Source organism: Paramisgurnus dabryanus, chromosome 3 (genome assembly GCF_030506205.2).
Source record: "Paramisgurnus dabryanus chromosome 3, PD_genome_1.1, whole genome shotgun sequence".
Lineage (NCBI taxonomy): Eukaryota > Metazoa > Chordata > Actinopteri > Cypriniformes > Cobitidae > Paramisgurnus > Paramisgurnus dabryanus.
In genome coordinates, this window is record NC_133339.1 from 18,269,865 (window position 1) to 18,296,855 (window position 26,991).

At 36.1% G+C, this 26,991-nt stretch overlaps 1 protein-coding gene and 1 long non-coding RNA gene across 3 annotated transcripts in view; both read left to right on the forward strand.

The window, feature by feature from the left end:
- LOC135768632 (uncharacterized) overlaps positions 1 to 26,991 on the forward strand; it is an 84,221-nt gene that overhangs the window by 25,140 nt on the left and 32,090 nt on the right. The gene's annotated exons all lie outside the window — the stretch shown is intronic.
- Positions 13,966 to 16,268, forward strand: foxd7 (forkhead box D7). The gene has a single exon (XM_065252581.2). It carries the CDS (start codon positions 14,481 to 14,483, stop codon positions 15,420 to 15,422), a length of 942 nt encoding a protein of 313 aa, XP_065108653.1. The 5' UTR covers positions 13,966 to 14,480; the 3' UTR covers positions 15,423 to 16,268.

The following is a 26,991-nucleotide window of genomic DNA, read 5'->3' on the forward strand; positions in this document are numbered from 1 at the left end:
CAGGCAACGATGTCGGTTGATGAATGCATGAGGTCTATCAATTTCTTACATTTTTGTTTTTTTAGAAATTAACACGCTACTTAATTTCTCAAAACCTTATCAGCTTAAAGATAAACATCTCCTATAATGTTCATCCAGTTATAGTATGAAGACCACCATCATTGTGCGCTGTATCGACTACATCAGAGTTTACAGTGCCCCAAGCCAACCCTGCAGCAAGTTCTCTGTTTTTCAAATATTTTTGCAGAAATGTTTCAAAACCTCAAACTCTCTGCACAATAGATCTAAGTGTTTGTGTAGTTTTTCATGTCATTTTTTTGGAAACATGATTCTTGCCCTACTGGCAGGCAAACAGGCTGGGGCTGAACTGTGCAGCCGTTGCGGTTTTGGGAATTCAGTGGAGGGATGTGTGTGTGGGTGGGTGGATGGATGGAGAATAAAGAAAGAACGATTTAATAATCAAATACAATGAAGAAAGTGGAAAAGAGAGATGGAATGAGAAAATGCAAGAGTGCGCTTGCCAATGTAAGCTTTCGAACTTACTAGACAACATCTGTCATGATTTTAGAGACTTTGATGTCATTCCTCCCCGTTTTCGGGACAGACGCCATATATCCACATGACTTAAGCTTGCCCGTGTAAAATAATCCTTGAATCATTTGTCATGACAATCCCAAATTATTGTTTTTAAAGACTTGAAGAACAATAAATGCAACAATCTAAAGCCAACGTCAAAATGATAAAAAGCCACTACTGGATGCCCTCTGTGAGTTGGTTTAGGGGCGGGGCTTCGTTAAAATGCTTTTGTTTTGTACTATTCACTTTATTCAAATTCAAATGAATTAGCCACCGTGTAAAATTTGACCTTGTAGGCCGGCCTATCATAAGTCAAATGACAAAAAACAAAAAGTCTAATGGCATAAGTAAAGCTGCACAGTTCTTTATAACAAACTGCATGGTTCAAGGCAGTGGTTCTTAAACTGGGGTCCACAAGATGGTATCGAGCCCCAGTTTTATGACATTTTATAAAATACATTAATTTATCATAAATTATGTGTAATTATACCTCTGAAAAACAAGAATGCTCGCCAGCAGCACTACGTTGTATCATTTAATATATTATACATTTTCTTTGGGGGGGGTGCGAAGGGATGCACCCTACACAACAGACACAAAAGTTTAAGAACTATTGATTTGAAGAAGCTTTACCAATTGAGGTAACGGGGCAGGATGTTGTTTATATGTGTGTGTTGGCTTGACCTACATTATGGAGATGAAAGTGGGCTCATATAAAGTACCACACCATTTGCGTGATTTGTGTGACAGGTGCCCCACTTACATTTTGACATGTTCTTCACCAAAAGTGTGTGGGGTTATTTTCTTGGGCAAACACGATGAAATGCCAACCTAACCTCAGCTAGTCAGAATCCCTCAGCGCACTTTTAAAGTACAATGAAAGCAGTGTGCAGTATATTCTGACCTCACATAAATCTGACATCTGGCACGGAGTAAAACCACAGTGGACAGTTTGAGTCCATCTCTCTGATCTGAAACCATAAAAACAAACTCTCGCTGGCTTTTGTAGCTTTCTTGACATTTATCACTGCCAATTCGGACTGTACAGATCAGGGTCAGATACTATTATGTAACATGTTCAAAAAACAGGACAGTTATACTGGAATGTTTCAAACAAGCTGATCCCCGTACTTCCTTACTTCCAGAGAAATACCCAACCCACGCTCATATTTGGTGTACTGTATATACCTCTTTGTGTCAGGTATGCTTTGATACAACATTTGTGTTTATAACGAAATTCTAATTACTTAGAATGACATCCACTGATACCGATACAACTTGAATTTAAAGTAAAATTAAATTAGTTTAAGTTATTTCAACCTTATTTTTATAATGTATAGCAACTCCTCACCAGTCAAGAAAGTTGAAATAAATTTGTAATTTCAAATGGATTAAACTTCAACATTTAAGTGCAACAAGGAATTTTTACAGTGTAGCGATAGTTTTTCTTTTTACTTAAATTATTATCTCATGAAATCCTAGAAGTGCAGAGCATACAAACTGCAATTCTTTCGTCATTGTCATCCAGATCAAAATGATCACACAGCATGAGATCTGGGGCCTCATTTATAAAGTGTGCGTACACACAGATTTGTTTGTAAGGTGTGCATAAGCAGAAATCCACGGCAAAGTCCATATTTATAAAAACTGTTTTGGTGTGGAAAAGTGCTTAGCGCCAGGTCAAGATCTGAGCAAATGTACGCACTTTTGTGTTTGTTTGTCCGATTGCCGGAAATATAAGTCTTTCTTGCTGCTCGTAAAAGATTTAAACATTGACAGGTGCTTTTTAAATGCCAATGATATTAATAAGGCATCGTTTAAAGGAAAACACCACAGTTTTTCAATATTTTACTATGTTCTTACCTCAGCTTAGATTAATTAATACATACCTATATTTTTTAAATGCGTGCACTGTTAATCTTTGTACAGCGCTTCGTAAATATGTTAGCATTTAGCCCCATTCATTCCTATGGCTCCAAACAAAAGTTTTATTTTGTGCCACCATACTTACTCGTGTAACTAATCAGGTAACCGTCTTTAAATAGGGAAAACATGGAAGTGTTTGGTAGCTTCTATATTCATCCCTGTTTGGATTCATAAGAAATGAATAGGGCTAGGCTCACTGATCTATATAAATGACTGGATTGCGCATGACGTCACAACTGTGAAGCCACCGCGCCGCCATGTTGGTAAACCCAAACATTCTATTAAATCAATGGACGCGATCAGATTTTAATGATAAAACATCACTTTACTAGTCTTCGTTTTTATATCTGAAGTTACCCTGTACATTATTACAACACAAACGTCCAAAGCATGTAAATAGTTATTTACTGAAAGTTGTACATTTTCCGTTTTAATCAGTTATTATACATTCATCTTCATTACAGTATCAGATCAGCAGACAGACCGCAGCATATTTACTATTAATGACAAACGTGCTCATTCTGAAATCTAAATAAATAATCATACTTTGTACCGTATGTGCATGCAATAATTTGCTGGTTTTATGTTATGTTATCTTTACAAGTTACCTAAACTTATTTAGAGAAATAACGCTGACCGTGTAGCTGAATGTCAAAAAAAACTTTATTTATACCCGTGTCATTAACAGAACGCAGCAGACACACTCACCTTAACGGTTCCATTTTCCTGCCCGATTAAAACATAAACATTGCAAATAACACCAGAATTAACAGTTAATTTACGTACACATATCCTAAAAATAAGCTTGTGTGACTTATACGCTGTAAAGCGGGTGAAATTAAAACATGATTTTGAATGGAAGTCAGTGACGCCCTCTGCCGGTTGGGTATACCAAGATGGCGGCTCGAACTCTGCGCTGGCTTCACCTCACGCTGTTACGTTAAGCGTTCTATGTGCAATCCAGTCATTTATATAGATCAGTGGCTAGGCTAAATGCTAACATATTCACGATGCGCTGTACAAAGAATAAAAGTGCACACATTGAAAAAAGATAGGTATGTATTAATTTGTCTAAGTTGAGGTAAGAACATGGTAAAATATTGAAAAACGGTGGTGATTTCCTTCATCATTCACAATTTATAGATTTCACATCTTGGGCCCTATTTTAATGATCTGAAACGCAATTGCGAAGCGCAAAGCGCAAGTGACTTTGTGGGCGGATCTTGGGCGCTGTTGCTATTTTCCCAGCGTGAGAAATAACTCTTGCGCCGGGCGCAAATCAATAAGGGGTTGGTCTGAAGTAGGTTCATTATTCATAGGTGTGGTTTGGGCGTAACGTTAAATAAACCAATCAGAACGTCATCCAACATTCCCTTTAAACGCAAGGGCGCAAGTTCCATGGCGGGGAGACGGGGGAATCCCAAGCTTGCCAGCATAAATCGGGCACGCCGTGTAACGGGAGGTGGATCTGCCTCTACACAGGACCTGACGCCAGCAGAGGACATCGCTGCGTCCACCCTCACTGCTGAAAGCCAAGAAACGCAAGCAGTCCAACCCCAAAGTACACTTACAAATCAAGTTCACATACATTAAGGTTTCTTATGAAAACATTTTAATTATTATTTACATAAAATAAACGTAATACAGCCACACAACAAACTCATGAAAATATTTTAATCGTTATTTGCATGATAATTTTTTAACGCAGCCACACAAAATAAATAAAATCTATCACCACAATGCTCACCACTGTGATTCCCCTTATCTCATGTGTTAATATTTTTTATTGTAACAATTTATGATTTGCAAAAATAACTGTTGCATCTGTGTAGATTAGATAAGCAAAGTGTGTGCGCGTTGTGCACGCTATACATAAGGTCAAGCATGCGCCCTTAAAATAGCATAATGAACAACGCGCAATGCGCCACTGACTTTAGACTAGTTTTTTTTTGGTTAGTAGCGCAATTGTTTTTTGAAACTGCAAAATAGCATCAGGGATGGTTTGCGCCAGAACACGCCTCCTTTTTTGCGCTGAACCGCCCAGGGAGCGCAAGTTCATTCCCTAGTTTGCCGACGTGCGTCTATGGAGGGATAAACCCGCTGTGCGCCGATGCAAAATACGAATGATACATGCTTCACTGACAAAGTCAATTGCGCTGGGTGCAAGATAGGGCCCCTTGTGCGCAAGTTTGTTTTATGAATTGAACGTACTCACTTTTGAAAAATGATCAAATTTAGTTTGGTTTCTACGCAATATTTTATAAATGAGGGCTCTGGTGCATTTTTATATTTTATGCCCGGATCATCGGCTGTTTTTAAACAAGCGGTCGATGTTCGATACACATTAAAAAATGATGTGTTAATTTTTTACACATAGTTTGTGTCATGCCATTTAACACATTTATGTGTTATTTCGTGTTAAAATACATGAAGGGGACAACACAAAATGTGTTGTTTCAATAATAACACAAAGATGTGTTAGTTAGGGACAACTAACACATGTGTTGTCTCTAAATTAACACAGAATGTCTGTTTTTAGAGTGTAGTGTGAAAAATTACTTTTATCTTCCAATACCAATTTTAGGCCGATAAATTGGTGCATCCCCATGATAAACTTAAAAAACATAGTTGTGTGCAGGAATTTTACCACAAAAATGATGCACATAATGCAAATAGCTATATAGCTAGAGGGTAAAAGGCACCAGGAGGAACTATATTTATTACCATTTGCAAACACAAGACATTTGAAATGAATTCAAGCACTTTTACAAGATAACTGCTTTAGCAAATAATGAACCAGTTTATCTTTTGAAAAAATTAGATTTACATTAGCTCAAATGTGATGTGTGAAATCATGAATTTAATAGCATTCAACAAAACTGAAAAATAAGCTTTTATCTTAAAACGCATGTGATGCTTACAGGTATTCTATAAAAAAATATGTCAAATTTAAATATATTTTTACGTTACTTTAATTTAACAAATTTATGTTATGTCAACCAATCACAAGTCAAAACTTAAAATAGTAGGTTCAATTGACTTGCAAAACAAAGTTATTTTAACTTCATGCTGCATTTCTTTTTACAGACGTCCGCTAAAATAATACATTTCATTATACACCAGTGGACATATACAGTAGAAATGTGGTTGTGTTTGGCTATAAAGTGTTTTTTGGGAGGAAAACTCAAACCTCAGATTGCACCGCTGTAGATTGGCTGCACCATTTCAGCTGAACAGCAGCGCTAACACCGAAATGCACCTTGTGGTAAACGACGGTGATGTGGTGATTACGTGGGTGATGCGCTTTGCCAGTTTCCCACATGAGCGTATCATCGACTGTGTCATTTCAAACCTGTTTCTACTCGGCAGAAGCGCAAGCTGCTGCCAAGGAGGCGGGACTAGTTTTTTAACAAGCTTGGTTCGTGTCAGTTCCCGTGAATAGCCGGAGACTCACTTGGCAAGTTGATAAACAAAGCGTTTGGGTTGAGAGAGATCTCTGCTTGTTCTGACTTGTCTGGTAAAGGCCAGATAACTTCAATTTGTCATGTGTTATGCTGTGGTTTCAATGACAAGCATGTAAACTATAAATTTTACATTCTGTGGAAGCTTGGATCAGTTAAGGCTTGTTAAGTCTTTAAGAAAAAGTGTCCTTGCTACAAATTGTAAACAAGTTAAAAAATAAACAATTCTCGGCATGGTTATATTGTGAATTATTTACTGGTGCGCACTTTGCCACTTTCCTTGTTTTCTTGATAAAGGAGGCAAAAGCATAGACGTGAATGGTACTGTGTTTGAGCTTTACTGAGACCACGGAGAATCCAGTTCAACATATTATTCTTAGGAGAATTCAGTTCAATATTATTATTATTATTATTATTATATATTCTGAATTATAAGAAACTAAGGTGTGGATTATGAGAACATTTGCTGTAAAATTAACCTTGTAATGTTTTTTAATTAAACTCGGACATGCAGTGTCATGCGGTGCATTATTGCATTTAAATATAATTAAAATTAAATATGTTGGTAACTGAATAAGTTTATTATATTAAGCTAGTTTATTTAACATTTATGCATTTGGCAGACACTTTTATTCAAGGGGCTTTACATTCAAAGGTGCATTTAGGGTATACAATTTTTTGATTGGTTTGTGTGTTCCCTGTTAATCAACTCCAATGACCTTTGTGTTACTAACACAATACTCTACATACAAAGCTAAGCTAACCCGTTTCTCATTTATTGACTACACTGTCTGAAAAAATGGTCCCTCGCTGTCACAAGGTGGTACTCTTTCAAAAAGAGCTCATATTATTTGTCTCAAAGGTACATATTTGAACCAAATGTATACATACAAGTACCTTAATGATCCATATTAGGGCCTTTTTTGAGGGCACTGCCCTGGGTCCATTTTTTCCACCTTAAATGTAAATTATCGAAGTTACACCCACTATGTATTATTCACCAAGCACAAATCGTCCATCTAAACCACTGATCTGAGTGTAATATTTAAGGTCGGGGTAGTCGGGGGTTGTGATTATGAGCAATAGTGATAGTCATGCCTACATACCAACCACCTAAAATGTAAATGCAAAGGTCAATTTAGTTTTTTCAAGGCCTTTCTGCTTTGTTCCCAGGCTGAATGTGAGAACGCAGATGAGTCACAAAGAAAAGTAAAACTTCAGTGCATCACAGCCAAATGTATTTTCTCACACTGCCAGTGTGCCAGAGGGCATTAATAAGTTTACTGGCATCATTATCACATTAATAAATATCGACTGCGCATTGACCTTTCATCTCTGACAGCATCGCAACAATAAGTTTAATAAGCAATATAAGTTAACCAGACTTCACAGAAACAATGATGCAATTCATGCGTGTGACGCAGACAAAACTGCTGTGTAAGTTTATCGTGACTTGTGTGAGGTAGCAGGTGAACGGGAGCAGTTGTTTAGTCTTGTGGAAACTATGCTGAGCTAAGGAGAAAACACATCCAGACTCTAATGTTGGATATCGACCTGTGCACTTCCACCCTGCCCTCGGGGTCGTGATCCTTCGGCACATAAAGACAGCAGCTGACACTTTTGTGGGTGTTTACTAAGTAGTGTGAATGACAGGCGGTGATCCATTATCCTTTGATTGTTACATACATAATAAAGCAATATGATGGATGTTTATTTTTGTAAATTCCAAATTACTAACACACAATGTAAATAATCTGTATCTTTCTGGTTCATTACTATGTTGTTCATTAAAAAGATTGAGTGCATGTGTGGTAAGCGTTGCCCACAATAAAAGTGGACAACTGCTGTTATGACATAATAATCCAATATTCCCCTCAACCTCTTAATTCAACCCCACCAACAATGGTTTCAACAGGGTTTCATTTCCATGATCTCAGACGCCACATGAAAGAGACAGCAAACTGCGGGTACTGTTTGTTTACTGGAATGATGGATAGGAGTTGGACCTAGATTAAAGCAACAACGAAACTAGTTTTTTGAGGATACGGTTTTATAGCAGAAGAGTAATTTCTTTGTAAATTTCTTCAGTGGTGTTTCACTGAAGTATAATAAAGCTGGCTGAATTTGAGTAACCCTAACCTGCAATTATTCTTGCTATGGATCTTCTCCGCTGAAACTTTCTCGCCCATTTGCAGGATCACATTACACCTTGTTATCCTCACCACGCTTGGCAAAACCTGGATCTGCAGCCCCCAAAATCCCACCAAAGATGGACACAGACTCCAGACAATTACGAAAGGATTAGTGCATTAGGATTACTTTGTAAACGTGTATGGTAGTGTGTATAGAGCAGTGGTCTTCAACATGGTGCCCGTGGGCATCAGGTTGCCCGCACAGAGTCTGTGAGGTGCCCACTAAAGCACATTATATTAATAGTCTCAATTGTAATATATTTATATATTGCATATTTTTTATATTAGCTTGGTTTTTAACACTGATAAAACATATCAACAAGTAAAATAAAAAAAATTTGAGTAGATAAATAAAAAAAAGTAGCCCTCCACATTGTTTTATCCATTGTGGTAACCCTTGCTCACAAAAAAGTTGCAGTTCCTGGTAGAAAAACATTTAATGTAAAATGCTAATAAATGGACTTTTGTTGTAGTCTTTGGTGTTTTGCAGGCTATTAAAATGCTTGGCTTTGAATGCAATGAACGTAATGAGGTTTGACTTATATTTAGAGGTAGAGTTAGGGTATAGGAAATGTCATCATCGTATAATATGAATCTCATTTTATCCTCATTAACATACTGTACGTTTAAGGGTGTAAGAAATAAGTAAAAGATATTAAAGTCTCATTAAAGGCTTTTTACCACCCACCCTGTAAGCAACACTGGGAAAGCTCACATAATCATGACTGATTAGAGTTTTAACAGCTATCAGGTTAATGAGAAGCCTGAAAATCAACTCGAATGTTTAATAAAGGGTGTGGTTAAAACTCTTGAAACTGTCACCTATCTCTGTGTGGGTGTGAGAGTTTGCAGGTGACTGAAAACTGTGTCATCTAAAAATTTGGAAGTACACAGGTGTATGACACGGTTTCCCGATCCTGTTTATGACCACCGACTCAGACAACAGATGTTTGATTTCCTATAGTCACCGGATTATTCATCGGTTTATTGAATAGGATGTCGGATTATAAAAGCATGATGCTGACAGAGCACACTGTTTGATTTTGCTCTTGATCTTACCTTGTGAGACAAATTTGGTAATTGTAATAAACAATTGTTGTTGTAGAGAAATCGACGATTAATAGCATTTACAATGACTTGCTACTTTCTACAAGTGTTCCTGTTGCTCAATGGTAGAGGATTAGGAGTGCAAAAGGTCATGGGATCAAGCCCAGGGAACACGCATGCTAATTGTAAAAGGGCATTTAATAACAAATGTCGAATGATGATGTAGGCCTGTTAGTAGTGTGAGTGGCATTCTGTTAACTTACTAGTTATGCAACATTTCATTATTTTGCACTTTGATCGCTTCATGTTACGGTCGTTCTATTGAAAATTCCACTAGTATGCTTTGCATACCGAATAGTCCACAATTAACTCTTTTGGGCAGCACATAGACCATTAAATGGCTTTAGGATTTAAAGGGGACATATCATGAAAATGTGACTTTTTGCATGTTTACGTGCTATAATTAGGTCCTCAGTGCTTCTATCAACCTAGAAAATGTGAAAAAGATCAACCCAGTAACTTAGTTTTGGTAAACCATTCTCTGCAAGCATGTGAAAAAATGCGTAATTAAAAACGTGGCTCCCCTTGTGATGTCAGAAGGGGATAATCCTACTGTCCCTAAATCTGCACTTTTCAATCACGGCACTGCCATTTAGTACAGAGATTGCATTTAAAAAGACACACCCAAACATTGCACATTTTTGCTCACACCTACAAAGTGTCAGTTTTAACATGTTATAATAAATTATCTATGCTGTATTTTGAGCTAGAAATTCACATACGTACTCTGGGGACACCAAAGATTTATTTTACATTTTAAAGTCTTGTGATATGTCCCCTTTACAAACGTACGCAGTAGAATAATTTAGAAAGCTAAATAGGATACAAGCACTCTTAAAAGCTACTTTTAGGATTACTTGTGTCAAGAATGCAAGCACATCCTGACCTTTAACCCTAAAGGCACTGACCCCATGGAAGTCCTCACTCCACACCTAGTCATTGATAAGATGAGACTAAAAGTGTTTTACTTTATCTTCTGTGCTCTATACAACGTTTGCTATAGCACAACTTTTCATGGTTTAAATCCAAGGGTGTCAAATGATAGTGCAGTTCAGTTTTGTTAGTTGCCTTTAATCATATTTTAAATATTTTTCATAAACTGCAATTAGGCTACTTAAGTGCTTAATACCATCTTGTGCAGAGGTTTATTTGAGCAAACACATTTGATCACGGAAGCACTGCACTTATAAAAAGGCATTTATGAGCAATCTGATGCCATAAAGACATTTGCTTGTGACTTAAGTAAAAGTTCTGCTCTTGATATGAGAAAGTTTGAAATATAGGTGCTATGGTGACATCTACTGGACAAATTGATGACCTACAGGCAAAGCATTGATATATTACGGCTTGTTCGACTTTATGCGGCCCGCAAAAACTGACAAGACTTATGACATCACAGTACCGCGACAACGATTCGAGAAATCATACGGAGGAGTAATTTTGAGTCGCTCTCGCGGTACTGTGATGTCATCCGGTTCTTACGGCGTGGCATAAAGTCAAACAAGCTTAATATATCATTGCCTTGCGTGTAGGTTTGTATCCTAAAGGAAATAAAATGTTTGCATGGCAGCTACAATTGTGTTAATAGTTTAACGAGAATAATGCGGAAAACGCCAGAAGAATGAGAAGAAAACGACTGACGTAAGCGTCGACAGCGTAAGCGTTATAGTGACGTCATGATATATCAGGCCAAGTTTTCTAACAAAAAGCCACTTTTTTCTGTATTCCTCAAAGAATTTAAAAATTATTTTTCCACAATTCAATCTAGTACTAATAGAAAAGCTATAAAGACTGTTCATTTATGTACTGTCTTTAAAATCTTTGACTGATGTAATGGTCTTGTATTTTATTTTATTATTATTTTTTTTTATTTTTTTGTGTATGTTTTATTTGCTCCCCTGGCTCTAAAGTTGTATACTGTATCATTCTGTTGTTTAAAGCAATAAAAAAATCATACAAATTATTAAATTAAAGTCAATTAACAATGGTAAATCTTTCATCTAAATTTCCCTTTCTTTAAAAAATGTTATCAACGGAATGGATTGCAATATTTTTTTAATTGTTTTATAAAACAGTTTTAGCTAAAGTTTACTAAACTATACTAAACAAAAAAGTAATAATGACCAGGTCACTCCTGAAAAATTTATTTTTAATCTCAGAGAGTCCATAATAAAGATAAAAAAAGTATTAAAGCTGTCAAAATTGTTAAAATACAGGACGTAGGTAAAGGTGGAACACGTTAGCTGCATAAGCTGGACAGAAGCAAATCATTTATTAATTTAGTCCACTGTTTAGGCCTACCTATAAATGCTCAACAAACTTCATTTAGTTTTTTACACCGAGGACAAATTTTACTAAAATCAAATGTGAGTTCATCTAAATCGCAAATATTTTCACTATCGCCTGCTGCCTACCCCAAAAGTTGTCACAAGGGGGAGCCATTTCCTTCATCTTCGCATTCGTTCCCCTAAGAAAATCGTTGAGTTGCGGAGGATCTACAAACGTTTTTGCTCCATAACGAGCATCATATGAGTAATTTTTGTTATTAGTTTTATAACCACATTTAAATTATAAAACATGTTTAAGATAAACATATTTATAAAGCATAAACAGATGCCATTCAGTCCCACAATGCGCTGCATGTTTCTTATTGCATAACACAATGAATTTTTTTTTATATTCAGAAGAAGCCCTGTAAAAACTTAGACAGTAAACTTGCTGTATTGTATGTCATATTGTAGTTATTTTTAAAGGTCATTATTATTTACAAAAATATTTCAGGTGCAATTATTTTAAATTCATTATTTTTTACAAATTCGTCTGTATTCTGGCTAAAATGTCGAGTTAGTATTGTCTATATATAATAAATCTATATTTTAAAATGTTTTAATGTTATCGGCCAGGAAAAAGATCAAATACGTTTAACTCGTATATAACAGCATGTATAAGGATGAAGCTGCAAAACTTTAAAACAGTTATGAAACACAAATCAGTGACACAAGTCCATGTTTATTATAAAACACGCCAATATCAGAATGTTCTCTAAAGCATTTACATAAACTACAGGGTTTTGAACTAAATATTTAAAGCCAACAAATAAAACCACTGCTATTAGAGAAAGCAAGCATTTGTTCAATTTGACTCTACTCACATAGTGACAGCTCGTCCCGGTCTCCCGTGCATTGTATGAATTTCTTAGAAATATTAAGACATTAAATACATATTTTCAATAAATCATTGCATATGTTGCAATGCTACAATTGCCATTCGTGGTATTTCGCTTAATGTCGTCTCCAATTTTAGAGAATGTTGTCTATAGGAATACCACATTACCCATGAATACCACATTAGAGAGCTTTATCTGAGGATCCCCGCCACGACGGGTTTGTATCATTATCCCCTTTTCGCTTTCAAAACCACCCCTCATTCATTTCACTCCCTGTGCCTGTTTCCAATCTGTAGACATGCGTGATAGATTTGGGAAATCGTGCCCACCCACATCATCTCTTCTCTCTGTGGGCTCCGGTATCAATAAGATTATATAGGCAGGAAATGTAGAAATCCTCAACAAAGAGCTCTATCATTAAAAACAATCACCCAGCGAGTCTTTAAACTGCGAAATGTGAACAAAAGTGTTTGACTTTTATCTCAACGACCCGATAATTTTATATGATAGGCCTAATTTTCACCGTGTCATTAAAGAAACTAGAAAATGCAATACGGATACAGAAAGCATGCGACGATCAGATACAATAGGATAACTTATTTTTAATATAGATTTTGTATTTATTTAATTGCTTATTATAAATTTTATGTAGCTTATCTTTCAAATCCGAATGGCTGATCTGATAAACATATGTGTGACCTTGGACCACAAAAACAGTCATAAGTAGCACGGGTATAATTGTAGCAATAGCCGAAATTGTTTGGTAAAAATTATAGATTTTTAATGCCAAAAATCATTAAGATATTAGGCTGTAAAGATCACGTGCCATGGTAAATCTTCCACCATAAATATAGTCTACCAAAATTTTTTTTTTTAGTAAAATGTGTGACTTACTTCATTTGGACAACTTTAAATGCGATTTTCTCAATATTAAGATTATTTTGCACCGTTATATTCCAGATTTGCAAATAATTGTATCTCGGATAAATATTGTCCTACAATAACAAACCATAAATCACTTGAAAGCGTATTTATTCAGCTTTCTGGTAATGTATAAATAAAATAAAAAATATTTTTATTTTGTTTTGTGGTTTTCAATTTAGATTCTTAAAATTTCTTAGACCATTCAACCAGTTGTAGCCTACTGCTAAAACCGTATTTTTAATAACAAATAGACAATTAAAAAGACAAAATAATATCTTAATTGACGCAATTAAATGATAATGATATATATATATATATATATATATATATATATATATATATATATATATAATTTATTTAAACTATGTTCAACAATCTTAAACAACGTAGATACTGGGATTAAATTGATATGCGGATCTGTAAACAAATGACAGAAATCACGTGTTGTGCATTTCGTAGGACGTCCCATAGTGGATTTGGCCATTTGTAAGAAGCATAATTATATGTTTATAGCCTTAAAAGGAAAGTAGTGTAGACTACAGTTGTTCCTTGTAGGTTTTTAGATTGTTTAAACATTAATATGGTAATTTATTTGTAATAGTAATTCCTGTTAGCTTTAATGCTAATAATAGAAAAGATTTCACGGTCAAATGTTCACTCTTAGTTTTGGTGCAATTTAAAAATATACATTTTCTCAGACAATGTTGAGTAGCCAAAGGTTCAAACGTCACAGATAATAACCTTGCGAATTCAGTGGCATGATATTATTCATGCGGGCAGAACCTGATGGAGTTGCTCTGTTTTCATTGGAGTGAAGCTTCTTCCCGAGAACTTCGTCATGAGATCATCGTCATCTGATTCCTCAACAGCTGCAGGAATCCAGTTGCGTTGGAGTGGACGATGGACATTGCCATGTATGCAGGTCTCTGAACTTCCAGCGCTCTAAATCTGAGGATTTGTGTGTGGTCATATTAAATTTAGGTACATTTTTGTGTCTTATGAGTTTTGAAATAATTTAGATGATCTGAGGAACCGGGGGTTTTCTTTTCAAATAAAGGACACGTTTAGGTTCGTGCGTGGGCATCCGCTTGCTTGTTTAAAACTGTTTTCCCTCTCCACTTGTGGATTATGACCCTGGACACTGATTTAATGGATGACCTCGTTGTCGACGTGGTGGGTGAAGGTGGCAAGGAATCTGGAGATGAACGGCTTTCGTCCTCAGCGCTTTCTGCATCTGATCAGATACTTGACAGCTCAACATCTCTGTCTGAAAATCGGTCCAGCAAGGAAGATGAGGACCACGTATCCCCTTCTTTTTGTCCAGCAACCACGAGCAAGAGCACGTCGGTGAAGCCTCCCTATTCTTACATCGCCTTGATCACCATGGCCATTCTCCAGAGCCCGAAAAAGCGACTCACCCTTAGCGAGATCTGCGACTTTATCAGCCACCGGTTCGCGTACTACCGGGAGAAATTCCCAGCTTGGCAGAACTCAATCCGACACAACCTTTCCCTTAACGACTGCTTCGTCAAAATGCCACGGGAGCCAGGTAACCCGGGTAAAGGGAACTATTGGACTCTGGATCCCAATTCTTCAGACATGTTTGAAAACGGGAGTTTTCTCAGGAGGAGGAAGAGATTTAAACGACAGCACTTCAAATTCGGCTTTAAGGATCAAGCGCTGCAGTCGGGTGGCTTTCCAAATCTCGCGTACGGCGCGTACGGACTCAGCGCGTCCTGCGCGCACTTGCCGGGTTTGGATATCTACCCGTTTGGCTTTCACCAGCCTGTCAGTGTCCCACCTGTCGGCAGCATTTTACCTGCTCTGTCCACGCTGTTGTCACGGAACAAGTCTTTCCCGCATTGCCAAACAGCGGCCCTGGAGCCTGTCGCCCCTGGCATCGCCTGCCCAATGCCTCCGACCTCCCATTACGCATCTTCGGCACTGTTCAATCCGGTGGGCTTTCCTCGGGTCCTCGGTTTTCAATACGAGTACCAAAAACTGCAGAATCTGCACAGCCACGTGGATTTGACCACTAAACACAGACACTTGGCTAGCGTCAGTGACTAGTTGCGCAAATAGAACGCAAACTTTTCATGTAAAACTCTTTTTCTCAGGAATTGTCTCATTGATCCAGAAGTCAATAGCGGTCGAATGTCCGAGGATCTTTGAATGAACGTTGTTTAGTTTCTGTCTGTACGTCTTTCTGTTAAAAATGCTGAAAATATTATTGATGCATGTTATTTTGTTGAAATAATCGAGCTTTGAATGACTGAACTATTTAAATGACGAATTTCCTTTTACGTTTGGATGGAAATAAAAAAAAACATTTTTAAATGCACAATAAATTTGAATTCTAATTTCTAATGTTTTGCAACAGACTTTTACTTATAGTTTAAATGGCATGTTAATAATTGTTTTGTAAACGATGTAAACAATTATTTGATTTGGTTATGTTTAAACATAGGCTATATTCACACATAATTCACTTGTCCTTCTAATAAGCAACTCTCTTTTATTTTTCTTTTTTTTTCAGGCAGCATTTAAACAACATTGTAATTTTTTTCTAGATAATTGTAAAGGCAATATATAGGGTGGATCTAGGAAAACCACACAGACAGATGTTCAAGTCATATTTTTTATGTGTTTCCATCACAAATCAGCAAATTATAAGGCGAAAGTTTGACTCTTCTCGAGTGCTGGCTGTCATTTGTATATTTATTTGTGTGATGAGCGGTTGTAATCAAACGGATCGGCCTCAAATGCACAATGCTAATGTAAAATATAGCAGTGTCTATATAGGATTACCATATTTGTACATTATATTATTTATCAATTTCCAAACACTAATATGTGTTGACAGCTGCCTGATCACTAGGCTATGTCAAGCTGAATAAAACGTAGTTATAAAAAAGATACAGGGCCTTTACCGAGTGAGTTGTGCCATGTATATTATTAGTCCTAAAACATTTATTTTTTCATAATTTCAAAAATTCATATGTTTGTATAAGCATAACTAAATATTTCATACCTCACCACAAGGTGACCACAAAATAAAATAAGCATCTAATATTCCGCGTATTGGTGTGCACATGCGCGTCAGATCTATATTTTGTCTATGCTTTGTGGATACAATCACAACAGTAAATGACAGTGTGTGGATTTCATTTGACAATATGCGTTTTTATATTTTACATTTGCTTCATTTAAGTTGACGTATGCATTTAACGTGCAAATTGTGCACGTTTTACCACAGACACGCGCTTTATATACAATGTAAGGAAAAGACAAACTGATTTATTGACAAAAATTTGTTTCAAGTCAAGCCGGAGTGTCACAATTTATTGCTTTAAAAATCCAACAGGTTCTTCACACATACCTGAAATTCAAGGCAGAAAGGATCGGGTATCTGCGGTAAGGAAGAAACTTGCTAAGAGTTAAAAACACAAAATGCTCTACAATCTGTCAGATTATCATAAAAACAAAAAGTTTGTAGAGTACCTGTTCGTTGTTGAATGATGATAATACAGTAACAGGATTCAGGTGGAAAGAGATTGTGGACTGAAAGCCTTTTTTATTGAACAACTAGAAATAAAGACGTTTTATTTTAGTTCTTATTATTTCTTGTGCAAATACTTTGAGATTTAAGATCTAATAGTGATGAGCGGAGGTAACTCATAAAAAAAGAAATGACTTAACTTATTCCGATGAGATAAAGTACTGTGTCTACAGTATTATTTTATTGGTCTATTTATAATAAAGGGGATGTTGGAATGTTGTAAATGAAAATATCTAAATCTACGTTATCTTTAAAAGCCTAAATCTTTTTTTATTCAAGTTTTGTATAAAACATAAACGATTTACAAATACTTAAAAATTGATATACAATAAAAAACTAGTAAACATTCAGCAAATCAATAATCTACAATGAAATGGCACAAGATGTTATTGATAGCTGCGTCTCTCAATAAATAGCATACACACAACGTGACGAAATGAATATACACTAGTCAACATTTGAAGTGGATCAAAACCTTTCCTAAAAGTTGTCTTAAAACCAATACCCAGTACCCGTTCTTGTCTTAGGACAACTTTGATGAATGTTTTTGATCCACTTCAAATGTTGACTACTATATATTAGCTATTTCATGAACAGATCATGTCAACCGGCTTTATGTTTGATGATCGTCCCAAAGGCAATGACAAACATTGGTGGGAATTATTAACGGCTGTGTTTATTAGAAGTCTTTTTATGAATAACACAATTACAAGATTGATCCCGGATGGTGGTCGCATCACTGTTGAATCGACCGGTATTTTCGTTTTAATGTAAACAAAATTTCACAGTGCTGTTGTCACAAATTAAATTCAGGGAAATTATTAATTTGTGTCTAAATATTTTGAAACACTGTAACTTGCCTGAAGTGGTTCAGTCTGTGTTCAGAGATAGTGTTCAGGGATTATACAGTCACTGTGGCAGTACCCTTTATAAAGGTCCCAATATGTACCATTTAGGTACAGATATTTACATGACCAATATATAGCCTTTTGTGTGCAGGTATTTTCTTTGAGTAAAAGTACAAAAGTACTCTTTACTTAAGTAAAAAATAGATGTTTAATGTACACTGTAAAAAATACTTTGCTGCCTTAAAATATTTTGTTGAATCAACTTGGATTTACAAGTCATTTCAACTTACTATTATTTATCTTGACTAGAGAGGAGTTGTTATAACTACAGGTGAGTTGTTATAACTTATAAAATTAAGTTGACTTTTCTCAACTATATTTTATAACTTGTGACAACTCATCTCTGTCGACATGACTTGTAAATCTGAGTTGATTTAACAAAAAATGTTAAGGCAGCAAAGTATTTTTACAGTGTACTTAAAAATTAAATAAACCAAAAACTTGAAATTATGAAATGTAGTGGAGTAAAAATTATGACAGTATGATTTGGAATGTATGTTTTCCAAAGAAAAACACAGATAAAATACTAATACTTAAAAATGTACTTTTATGTAGAAAGTAAAAATACTTAACTAGTGTCCGCCTCTACCTGTGTGGTACTAATATGATCTACTTTTTAAAAAGGTACTGCCCGAGAGATGGATTTTGTGTACGCTCTTAAAAATAAACGTGCTTCATGATGCCATAGAAGAACCATTTTTGGATGAATGCTTCTATAAAGAACCTTTAACATCCAAAGCACCTTTCTGTTTCACAAAAGGTTCTTTAAAGTAAAAGAATGTTCTTTGGATTATATAAAGATATGAAAGGAATGGATCTTTAAAGAACCAAAAATAGTTCTTAAAAATGTCTGGGTTCTTCACAGCAATGCCATAGGAGAACCATTTTTGTTCCATACAGAACCTTTTAGTCAGAACTGCGTTACTTACCTTTAAATACACTCTAAAAACAAACGGTGCTAATTAGCACTAAAGTGGATTTTGTCTCGTAATCATAGAGGAACCATTTTTAGTGCTATATAGCACCTATGAAGAACCATACGGGGGTTATATAGCACCACATATGGTTCTACAAAGCACAATATGGTTCTACACCGGTGCTTCACAGGTACTTCATCAGTGCTATATGGCACTAAAAATGCTTCCTCTGTGATTACGAGCCAATAAGCACTTTTTTTTGGTGCTATTTAGTTATAACAAAGGTCCAGTGGATATTAAAGGTTCAATATAGAACCTCACAGCTTGAGAAAGAACATTTTAGACTTCAATTTTATTTCTAAGCGCCTAGCAATATTGCACATCCTTGGATTATAAGTACAGATATGAGAGAGCAAAAATGAGTGAGTTAGACACGTCTACAAAAATAACTCGTACAGTAGCTTTCCATTAATTTCCTGTGAGGGAAGGAAAACACATGTTTAGGGCTTTTTGACCTGTGTTTTAATGTTCCAATCCTTCAGACTCTGCTTCTTAATTTCATATGACCGGAAAACTACATTAAACTATATAAAACATTTAGAAAAGCAAAAACAAGTCTAGGAAGAGTAGAGTTAGGCCATCTCTTATAAAAGTATACCTGTAGCTCAGTTTGTACAGTCCCATGTTAGCGACACAAAGGTTTTGGTAAGGTAACACGCTTACTGATTAAATGTACACCTTGAATGAACCGTAAATCTATATGAATTAAATCACGTGCCAAACAACCAGAGGTGAACGAATGCGGTGGGGGAAGTGGATCTCTGCACCTGACAAAATAATAGAAACAAAAAGACAAAGAGGGTGAGACCGCAAAGGAGAATTGGCAAGTGTAAATGTGTACAGCTGTCTTTGGATCACCCACAAACTCTTGCATGCAGTGAAGGAAAGATTCATCTGTTGGCTTTGAATAAACGCCTCTATTTAGCTGCGTCCCCACAGAGTTATAGAGACAAATATCTAGCTCTATAAAAACCATCACAGCGAATCTGTAACCAAACACCCTCTTTTTGCTTAAAGACAATTTACTTGTTCAATTGCAGCCGGTTTCAGCAATTAAACGGCTCTTTAAGACCCATAACTTAAAGTCAATTTCACGTAAAAAGACAGAAATCATAATGAAGTGCACATTTGCGTTGTGAAATTGAATACGTCATCAGCAAAAACTTTACTTCACCCTCCATCACATTAAGCATGTTAATAATATTGTGATTGTGATGAATTATGATTTATGTGACGCCCCCAGCAGCAAATGCACGTTACGTTTATTACCGATGACGAATTACAACTCATATTTTACCCTCCCGATGAGGCATTGCTTTTACAAGGGAGAAAACATGCAGATCTGAAGTCGTACCTAACCTGAGAAGAGCTTTCCTCCGTTTCTTTATGCCAAGCTAAACAGGATGGTTAAAATCATTCCCGAAACCCTTGTAGCACCTCGTGCAGGTCTCCTTCTCATGCAAAACAAAGACACTGAGCTGCTGAGGTGCTCTGTGGGATATCCTATTCCTTCCAAGCTCCTTCCTGAAGGAAAATTCAGTTCCCTTGGAATATGTCTGTGTCTGAGCTGCACATGTCATTTAGGAATTAGACAAAGATGTTATCAATGCAATGTGGAAACTAGTAGTATTTCCGACCATGTTCAAATCTAATTTGGGACAAATCAAATGGCTTTACATTAAACGTGCTTGTTTCAGGACAGTGGAACAAGTTCCTGGTTAAATACAGTACAAGATTCTTTTGATCCTTTACTTTTCTGATCAGGTTCCAGGGAAGGAAGAAGAAAGAAAGACAGACAAAGCCAAAAAAAGAGACAGAGTGTGAGAAAGACAACTTTCCTTATACTCTTCAGGGTGATAAAATAGAGCTCCTAATTTTAGCATGGATGCTCACTCAAAAAAAAATATTTTTGCATCTTGTCTAATTTACTTAAATGAAACAAGTTAATACAATTTAAAAAAAATTGTCTCAACCTATTTTTATAATGTTCAATCTGCTTAAATTTAAAAAAAATACATGAACTCAATCGTTTTATATTGGGACCACATTAATGATTTTTGTTGCTATTTCTTACTGGGCCGTGAATCTGTATTTCCCAGCATGCTTTGCATGCAACTGCCTTTGGAGAGTAATTTTTTTAATTAAGTGTTATTTTATGCATTTTTAGGTAAAGGGAAAGACTTTATAGTGTTTAATGTTGGTTTATCTTATTGATTTAGAAGAGTTTGTGTTATATTTTTACAAATTGTTTGGTTACCGTCGTGCAGAAGAGTGGCACTTGTGGTTAAGTTGTGGATGTGACATACGTACTTCTTTTAAAGAGCACTAATGCCTGTTTGAAGATCAGTCTCTTCATCCAATGTGTCAATAGTATGCTAACGTGTGCTTATGCTAATTAGTGTTATATAGAAACTGACAATGGTTTAACTAGACTTTTTTGCTTGAATGAACTTGTTTTGTCTTTGTTGAACAGACCAGAATTAATTGCGTGGAAAAGTAAAGTATTAAGTCGGTTCAACAAAAGATTATTTGTTTAAATTAACTTATTGTATTCTTGTTGTACAAACCTAAACTAATTTCGTGGAAAAGTTTTCCTTAATTCAATTATGTTGAATGAACAAACTATTTAAAGCAAAAAGCAAACAATAATTTGGTAATCTGTAATGCATATTTGGGTATCTGCAGCATCTTAGGAGGACTGATCACAAACTGTAAAGGCATAAATGTACTCTAAAACTTGATGGGATCCCACTGTAAAAATGACATCAAATCCACATATGAAGAGTTTGGTTCCAAGACACGATAAATGCCAGTCCTCCTTCTCTGCTTAATGCAATAAATCCACTCAACAAATCACAGCGTGCCATTCCACACATTGTAAACAATAAGGGCGGCACTTTGAATACACACAGAATCCTAGTTTTCCTCATCTACTTTGTACTTCGTGATCAACAAACAAACAAAATACTTTTGTTCAAATGGATAAACCTGTGGTGGTGTTCTGTGGCGGGGAAGAAACGTAAATCACTCGGGTGATGGAAAAATGCCGGCTGTTGCTTATTCTTCTGACAGCATGAAGCTTCTGTCATGCTAACACATTGACCCCAGGGAATCTTATGAAAAACTTTTCATTATTTTAAAAGTCAATGAAAATCGAGCAGGACCAAAACATTTTAGCTGCTGATCGCTGTCAAAAAAGTTCAACGACTACGTCCCAAGGATGACCGCACTAAGGACAGTGTTCTTAATATGACAAAGTAAGTGTTTTTATTAATGCCATTAATGTTTATTTTTTAATCAGTGTATATCACTAGTCAACTAAATGAATATAACATGACAAAGATGAATGCACATTTATATATTGATTCAATAGATTTATAGAATTTTACTAAAAAATTATCAGTTTTTATATTAAATCTTTAAAAATCAAATTATGGATTTTAATTTTTAATGTTTTTATAACCTAAAGATGCTATCTGAAAGTTTGTAAGAGAAAAATTGTGGTTTTGATCTTGTCACTTTCTTGGTATAGAAAACACATTTTTACCTAAATTAGTCAAAATGGATTTATTGCGTTTTAGAACCAAACTCTTCATATATTTTGTTCCTTTAACTTAACAAAATAAGTTAAACAATTCCACATTGTTATGTCAACTTATCACAACTCAAAACTGAAAATAGTAGGTTGAATTGACTTGCGGTTTTAACTTCATGCTGCATTTTTTACAGTGTACATGTAGAGGTTAATTTTTTCAGAGAGATTAAATTATGAATTTTTGTTAGTATGTGTGGTCATATACATGAAAGCAAAAACCAGGCCCTCTGCTCACTGTTGAGCCCAACTATTTACTTGAGTGGTGATCAAAAGTGTGTTTATGTTTACGTGCATACGCACACACATGCCAGCGTATTTCAACGTGTGTGTGGAAGTGTGCGCTTTGCCCCTTTCTTCGCTTCAGCTGGTTTCTTTGCCAAAATCAATTTACCAGTAGATGACATTGAAATACTGCAGGAAAGCCACCCAGAAGGGGAATGGGCTAACACCTCAGCCACGCTCCCCACCGATGGGCACAGCAGAAGGGCAATAGGAAAGATGGAGAGAATAAAAGCATGAATGGCCTATAATAGTGGAAGAGAAATTAAATTAGAATTGCTTAGTACTTATATTAAAAAAAAACTTTAGAAGTGGTGCACGACTGTGTGTAAACGTCTGTGGCTCCTGCTGTTTTCATTCAGATGCTCATGCCCAGGGCATGCTTCATAAAAATAAACGTCTATGGGTATTTTCGGAATGGAGTGGCATACAAGGCATACTGCCTAGTATTTAAAAGATACTTTATGAAACAGTTCACATTGATAATTACTTCAAATACATGTACATATCAGGCAAACACCATTAGCTAAAGCTACTTGAAGTGCATTACAAGCTCATTTTAGAGTGTGTGTTTCCTGCCAATGCAATGCATTACCAATTAAACTCCAGGAACAAATAGTACTATGCAACATCATAAAGTTATTACTTCATTGTTTACTTCAGCAAGTGTCATCTAGTTTTCCCTTGTAAACAAAAACGTCCATTTAATCCAGCATTTTATAAAATCTCAAAGATGATAATATGCAAGTAAACCTGAATGATTCCCCTGAAAATGTTTAACCACTGTGGCACTATAACACATATGAATTTAAAAACAGACATTATTTCATCAATCACACATGGCCATCTAATCTGCCAGCCCAGTTTCTGCTTGCAGGAGGAAATGAGCTTATAGCTAAATCTGGTACAATGCATCTTTTCTTCTTGTGAGACAAATGTAGTTCCACGGCAGATAAAGCAATAACCTTAACAAAGCCTAAACAACAGTAATGGAGAAATTACTTATTTAATTTACAGCAGTCTAAATAATGATGTAAGAAAATGCCGTTGTAATGAGATACTGTATTGGTTGCATACTGCACTGGCTAACTGCTGAAGATGAACTGGGTATTCGATGCATGTAGCTGCACCAAAACATGCAATATGATGCTAATATCCTAAACATGGCATCAAGAGGTAAACCCGAAGCTGACAAGGGACATTTAATCTTAACAAAATATTTATAGTCACCCAAAAAGGGAATTTCTGTCATCATTTACCCACCCTTATTTGTTCTAAACCTGCAGAAGTTTCTCTATTCTGTTGAACACATGTTGTCACGATACTTACATTTCTAACTTCGGTACTATACCTGGGACAATAACGGTATTTAATACCATTTCAGGTGCCACCGGGGGAAATCTGTCAAAGCATTAAGGCCTTAAACTTTTTTTATTATAAGTAAAATATAACACGGCAGAACAGTATCTCTGGGTTAATTGACTTTTGACCACAGTCAAAGTATTTTTTGTCAGCTAAAACCCCGTCTGAATTTCCAAAGTCTGATAACTCTTTAGGGGATTGTATTAACTTTGATAAATAGGGGAGAGCGGGGCACAACTTAACGCTTTTTGGTTTTGGCTTAATCATTCAAAAAACATTTGAGTTTGATTAATTATATTTTTACACAAGCAACGCATCTCTGCTATAAATGAACATTTGAAGTTTGTTTCTATTACTTACCATTCTTGGAGAGTTACACCAAACGTGACAGAAGTGCAAACGTTACAACTTACCCCATAGGTGGGGTTAATTGTAACAGGCAGGGGGTTAGTTGTAACACTTGATAAAAATTAAGTTTGCAGGCAAATATTTCAATACTATTTTATCTATATACTTGAAGTGGATATTGTTTATATATCTTTCTATAATAGACAGGTATCTAACACTGTATTCATTCATCCAACCTATTCTAACAATAGTTCAATTATAAATGGATTAAAATGTCTAAATATGTAAGAAAAAGCAGCACAATTATTAAAAAACTTTTTTTATATGTGAACCAGTCTGTAAACCATACTACAGTTTCAAAATCAAATTTTGAGATAATGAGCATAAGTCTGATTTTAGCCATTCATTTCACTGTGATTTCAATCTTTGACGTGACCTTATTCAATCAATATTAAAGATATGAACAAAAATAAATTTGACACACGATTTTTGATAAGACAGGCACATTTATTTTGTTGGCAGCCAGCAATCATTTGTGTGTAGCCTATTTAAAACAACAGCAAGAATTAAGCTAATGTTAATGTAAGCTAATTCAGCTAAAGTGCTGAGGGGTTGTTGTAACACAGCGTTATAATTAACCCCACTGGGTCAAAATATTTTCAAGCCCACCAAAAGTTGCTAAGAGCTGCAAACATATTTCAAAACGATGCTATGTTTTAGTCAACAAGATACTGATTAATGTGACATTGCACTTGATTTGGTTTCTTACACACCCAACATAGAAACCGAAAAAAACCCACATATGATTTACTTAATAAAATTAACTTACATGCCACCAAAACACTCGTTCATAAATTCTCTTGGAACTCTATAAAAACATTATACATTTCCAATAATTTGCGGAAGATTGTCTTTTGGCAGTGTGAAAAAATTCTGGAAAAACTTAACGCTTAACCTTGTGCAACAATGTAAACAGTCCATGTTACAACTAACCCCGCGCACCCCTACAGGCCAACAACACGCATATCAACAACAAATTGGGCAGTCTATATTTAATACTTAGTGATGATTATCAATCTCTTTCGAAACATATCTGCGTGTCGGCCCCTCAAAGTGCTTTGCTTTGTTAGCAACGCTTACATATTTAGCTTACTTCGCTCCTGTTCTTCACATTCCCATGTTCATTTGACTTTCATCCCGCACTCCTGCTTGGCTTTCTTGTACTGTTAAACCAGAGCAAACTAGACAGGTGCTGTGTGTGTCTGTGTGCGCGTCATTTGAAAAAAAAAATGGCAAGAGCACGCAGCTGGTCTCGGAGTATTGGAATCGTTTTAGATGTTCAGTATCTATATGTATCAAATTTTTTGCCAACACTAGAACACAAAATAAAATATTTCAATAAATGACATTGGTACCCATTGAATTCCATAGTATTTGTTTTTCCTATTATGTAAGTCACTGGTTATTGGCAATTGTGTGGTTACCATCATTTAAAACAACATGAGGGTGAGTAAATGATGACAGAATTAAAATTTTTGGGTGAACTATCCCTTTAATGGTTTTTTAACTAAGAAACAAATGGGATTTCACCCTCCCCTTGAGTCACACAATTAACCGATTCCTTTGTGAATGAGCTTAAAATCTGCCGTTGTGTAATCAGGAAGGGAAAAGGAAGCACAATTAACACATGGGTCAGGGGGTGCAGAACCGGGTCTCCGGTTACCACAAGTGTTTTTTCAGCACTGATTGTGCTGACGTGGTGATGACCAGACTGCCTATATGATCAGGTGGCTTACCAAAACCTGCACAGAAGAAACGAACAAGGGTGTTGCTATGGAGACCGAAGTAGGTTTGTAGTTTGGACCACCAGCAGCGATCTCAGATCGAGTTTTAACCCCACCAATCCCTCAGCGTCAACCTTAAGCTTTGATTTGGTTTTCCGCTCTTTCCCATTAACATCTACAGTGGTGTAGAAGAACTTGGACCTTAACTTTTAAAAAAGTATTGGAACCGGTCCTGGAAGGACAAAATCACAATCTGGCACGAAGCGACGTACACGGTGGACGCTCAGCCAAACCTCACGCTTTGTATCAGGAGGAATAAAAATCCTTAATCCGATCGGGGAACCTCAATGAAAGTCTCTGGTACAATTAGTCTGAAATCCTCATTCTTAAAAATGTCTGTTTTTCATCAATGTGCGATATTAATACACCACCTCACTCTCTCTTTCTCACTCTCTTCTCTGTGACCTTATTGAGATGAAACGCTACACCATGTTTTAACGAATTGATTACTACAAGTATCAGCAAGTGCACGAAATGCCAAACGCCGCCCTGCCACCCAAACCGTCAACAGGGCGAGCGTGCACTTCATCTCAGTGCTGCCTGCCCTGGTGGTCCCTGGTGTAAGCTATATTTTACCCTCGCCTTTCTTTTTCGCATTTTTTATAGCAAACAGAAAATTGTTCCTAATTCGCTGTTGCTGGAGGGGGGTAATTTGTGGCTTTTGGCAGAGTGTCACAAGCCCCAAATTCGAAAAAGCTGCTGTGGGGAAGCTGTTTTTTACGGGCGTGCAGGACAAGTTTTGGCACTGAGGGAGACAATCACTTTTA

Excerpts from the sequence above, each read along its gene's own strand:
- foxd7 (XM_065252581.2), top strand. The coding sequence starts at position 14,481 with ATGACCCTGGACACTGATTTAATGGATGACCTCGTTGTCGACGTGGTG.